We start from the raw sequence: 4,552 nt of genomic DNA, 5'->3' as shown, positions 1-4,552 counted from the left end.
GATAAACTGTAGTGATGACGATCCAGGCTTTGTCTTTGGAAGAAAAATGTACTAACTAGCTTTTTGAAGAAAATGGATTTTTTTTTTATTCCCACTGAAACAACAGGATTCGGTTGAATTTATTAGGCATATACAAAGTACATTCCAGTCAAAATTTCATTAACTTAACAAAATCCTAGCAAGTTATATAGTAGAAATATATATTTTAAAAAAATCATCAAAAAGTAAGTTTATTTCTTCCAAGGGCTTCAGTTGATAAAGTATATCAACAAGAGGCAGCCAAACGACTGCAGAGCAATGAAGTTATGAAGTGTAGTATTGGAAATATATCAAGTTTTCTCCATTATTTTGAACAAGATCATGCCTTAGAGGTGACAAACTTGCCAAGTGCAAAATTCAATCATAGATTAGAAAAAAAAATGTCTAGCATTTCTATCCTCCAACAAAAAAAAAAAATAAATAAAATAAAATTACAGAACAATAAACAGAAATAGTGACAACAATTTATAAATATAGAAAGAGAGGTGTATAATAGAAAAAAATATAATAATTTTTAAATTCATTGTATTATTATTCCATTTTTTATTATTTAGGAAATATATACAGGATAAAATGGTAATTTACAAATCATGCAATAGCTTTTACAAATATAAAATTATTTAATAAATATATTACACTGGAAAAAACAATGTTAAATATGATCTAAAATCACGAACTTTCTGACTTTGATTCTGAATACAACTGTAACTGTGTTGCTAGATTGCGTGGATGTGCAGTTATGTTGTTCACTATTTGCTGTCCAAAAGAATTCAATAAAGAGACTAACCCTGCACGTGCTGTTGTTATATTTTTAAGTTCAGCATACGTTTTTAGTTGACTTACATTTAATAATCTGTTATCAACAATCCCAGCTAAAAAAGGAAAAAAAAACAATATAAATCCAAAAGTGACTATAAATTAAATGTTTGTCATTTCTTTACAGCTTATTCAGTTACATACAGTGAAACATATCAATAAGAGTTGATTAAATTTTTGATAGATCATTGAGCATAAAAAACAAGTTTTTAAAACCTTCTTAGTAAATGACGATAATCCTTGCATTGAAATATTTTATTACTTAAAGAAATAAATATATATTTAACAAATTTGATTTTTTTACTTTTTTATTACCACAATTAGTATTAATTTAAGAATATCATTATTTTCATCTTAATTAATGCTACTAAATCATCTAGTATTGAAAATAATATTATTGGAACTATATCAGAAGCATAGGCAAACTTCACCATTGCTGTATATTACCTTACAAAAAAAACGTTCAACATGATTTCATTAATTGAAAATTTAATCTATATCCTAAATAGACCTTAAAATCCATTTTCAATCACCTCAAGCATTAAAGGCACTGATGTCACACCAATAGTCATACTAAACGAGAATGATAATTAAATCAAGAAGGGGGCATTATTCTAATGAAAAATGAAAAACAATTATGTTATGACTCCCCTAATTTCAATTACTCAGGGAAAGATTAACTGAAAAATAATTCAATGCTTCTCTTTGAATCATTTAAGGCTTTTAAAAAATTATGTTATATAAAGTAGCCCTTTAACATAACATCACATCATATATATACTAAAAATTTATGTATTAAATACAGAGCAGAAATGAATTTCTGAAAAAAGAAACAAAAATCATACCCATAAGTACATATTGAGGTATTTTTCTAAGCACTTTTAGAATTTTATCAACATGTAGTTCTTCTGAAAAGATGATGGCAGTGTGTGTAATAAACAAAGGTAGAATACTTTCATAGATGGTCCCTCTTACAGCTTTATCCACCACCTTTTTACTGAATTTATCTATGCTAACTCTTTCCCTGAATAATAAAACACGTGCCTAGAACAATAATACAAAGTAAATGTACATTCAATTTCAAATTAATACTAATTAGTTGACAGTAACTATTAAATAATTTTTAATACTTTAAATATTTGTTAATAATTTAAATAATAATAAAGTTTCAATTCTTAATATTCTAGGTTTCTATAAAACAGAATTAAATTGTTGTTTAAAAATAATATTTTATCAGGAGTTGTACTTCTAAAACTACGTTTTATTATTATTTTTTGGTATAAGGTAAAATAAAAAACTGCTCTTGATACATTTAGCTATGATGGCCTAGCATGTTAAGGCATCGCCCTAACATTCTCAAGTCAGAATTGTAAGAGTACAGATTACAACTAAACACCGGATTTTTTGGGGAAATCACTGATATATACACTCAACTGCTAATATCTTTGGGACTGCTCTCACAAAACTTTTGCAACTCAATTTCCATCTCTAAACAGTTATTACATTTTTTCTCTAGACGATAGCGAACCATTTCATAAAATTAGTGATAATTGGTTTGTTAGTGCCTGGTTTGTTGAAATTATTTAAAATTAAACCATTCAAAAGTAATAATTACCTGGAACTCATCTTCTCCACAAATTGGATTAACATGTAGGAACCCAACGAACTTTGAAGATTCTAATTTCTGATAAAGTTCTTTGGCAATGATTCTTTCCAAAGGATTAATCTATAATCAATTTTGCATCCATTATTTATGTAAAATTAGGGGGAGGGTAAATTTAATGTCCATTGAACAACATACCATGTTTGCTCGAATATAGGCACAGTTTTTTTCTGAAATTGTCTCAAGTAAAATATTAGGTCAACCTATATTCGGGTTCGACTCATATTCAGATTAAATTTAGAAAATTTGAGTTTTATGTCACTTGAGAATACTAACCTAATTATTTATGGAAGTTTAAGCAGAAATGAAAAGGTATGTTATACTTTTAAAGCTTAACCATAATATCTTTATGGTATTAGGAGGCTATTTATCAGCAAATTACTGAACTTAAGCACGCATTTTTATTTTTTTATTTGAGATATTGCTGCTTTACTTGAATAGGGAAATATAACAAAAAAAAGTTTCTTTTTTATTTTATGTATGAGGTATAGATTGTATTAATTAGAAACAACTCTAATAGTTTTGTAGTCTATGGTACTATCTTTAGAATACGTCGAACTCTAAGTAAAGTCAAACTTTTTTTTTTTTTTGTGAGATGTGCCACTATCCAAGCAAAGCAGCGATATATCAATTAACTTGAAAAAATTATTTCTTAGTTTGATTTTAAATCCTTTTAATTTTCCTCCTGAAAATTATTCTAAACTTAGCATTTATTTTATTATTATTAAATAAGCATTTATTTTAAAACCTTATGATAACTCCTAATGGAATAATGAAGTTGACTGACAGGAGTGCTTGAAGTGAAGACAATTTCAAGGATTCCACATACATGCATGCATACATAACAGAAATGTACGTTTTAATATATTTACATCCGTAATATTTTTAAGTACAGATTAATATCACTTTTGAGAACTAACTGGATATAGTGTCTCTATAGCATAGTTGGGCATCTAAGAAACTAATAGCTAAAAATTGGCATGGATACAATATTTATTTATCAATGGTTCATTCATGAATTTGGGTCATATCAATGGCAATTTTAGCTATTAGTTTTAGCTTCCACTCTCATCAATTTTTCACACTTGTATATTGTTGGAATGAGAGAATGTTGGTCTGGCTTAATGGAGTTTAGGAATAGGAGAATTCAAGCCATCATTCCAAAAAAATAAAGAAATATTTCCTACTCATGGTCGTTCCATATTCAATTTGGGAAAAGTAAATTTAAACATTTTTTATCCATAAAACTTTAACAAATTATCTATTAACTAAAAGAAACTAGATTATAGCGAGTGGAAATACAGCCTTATTCTCTTTCATCATTACTGAAACATGGATATAAATAAATAATTTAATTAATAACAAAAATAAAGAAAATAATCATATTATATTATGATACCAAGTGCCTACACAATACAAGATAACTCACAATATCTATTGTATTTTTTTCAAGTTCTTGATTTTTCATACATTTTACAGTAGGAGGTAGATAAGAAGTATCCTCCTTATATATTGGTTTAACTAAGGCTTCATATTTAGCTCTTAGATAATGAGGAGGTCTAGGTCTTTGTACATTTACACGCCTGAATCTTACACTCTCAAATCTTGGAATCCATTTCACACCAAGTAGTCCTATAAAATAACAACCCAATATTAATCATAGTAAAATTATGAAAATTATTTAAAACAATAATGTTTACCTTCTTTAAAAATAAAGTTAGCCATCTTAGTGTGGTTGAGTAGGTTACGAGAGCCAGAAGGTTACAAATAAGACTATCAGTCCAAGGATGTAGTAAGATAATAATAAAAATTGACCTTTAAGTTAGTTCATAAACCAAATTTATTTAAACACAGACCGCATATGGCATGCCTTTATACAGGAAGGGATAAAACCAAATTTCCAAGATCCCCAAAAATATTCTTAATTCAAGACTTTATTCTGTTCTGAAACAAATACTTAAGTTCTTAAAACTTAAACATTCAATCTAATATTCCGTTCAATAATTTTATTGATCATATTATGGGAAAATCCCT

General features: G+C 27.3%; 1 protein-coding gene across 1 annotated transcript; it reads right to left on the bottom strand.

Moving 5' to 3' along the window:
• Window positions 1–547: 547 nt before the first annotated feature.
• Window positions 548–4,290, bottom strand: mRpL10 (mitochondrial ribosomal protein L10). The gene is made up of 5 exons (XM_014423472.1): window positions 4,219–4,290; window positions 3,948–4,150; window positions 2,471–2,581; window positions 1,701–1,899; window positions 548–911 (listed from the first exon to the last, which is right to left on the bottom strand). Exons 1-5 carry the CDS (start codon window positions 4,241–4,243, stop codon window positions 709–711), a joined length of 741 nt encoding a protein of 246 aa, XP_014278958.1. The 5' UTR covers window positions 4,244–4,290; the 3' UTR covers window positions 548–708.
• Window positions 4,291–4,552: the final 262 nt, after the last annotated feature.

Source organism: Halyomorpha halys, unplaced genomic scaffold, assembly GCF_000696795.3.
Source record: "Halyomorpha halys isolate HHAL.00 unplaced genomic scaffold, Hhal_1.1 Scaffold423.1, whole genome shotgun sequence".
Taxonomy (NCBI): Eukaryota; Metazoa; Arthropoda; class Insecta; order Hemiptera; family Pentatomidae; genus Halyomorpha; species Halyomorpha halys.
This window is presented reverse-complemented; position numbering and strand designations above follow the sequence as displayed.

What these genes read in the sequence shown, in the direction of transcription:
- mRpL10 (XM_014423472.1), bottom strand. Translation starts at nt 4,243, where the DNA reads ATGGCTAACTTTATTTTTAAAGAAG. An exon ending in TAACTTTATTTTTAAAGAAG is followed by an intron (nt 4,151 to 4,218) that starts GTAAACATTATT and finishes GTTATTTTATAG; the next exon opens with GACTACTTGGTGTGAAATGG. An exon ending in ACCTCAATATGTACTTATGG is followed by an intron (nt 912 to 1,700) that starts GTATGATTTTTG and finishes TTCCTTTTTTAG; the next exon opens with CTGGGATTGTTGATAACAGA.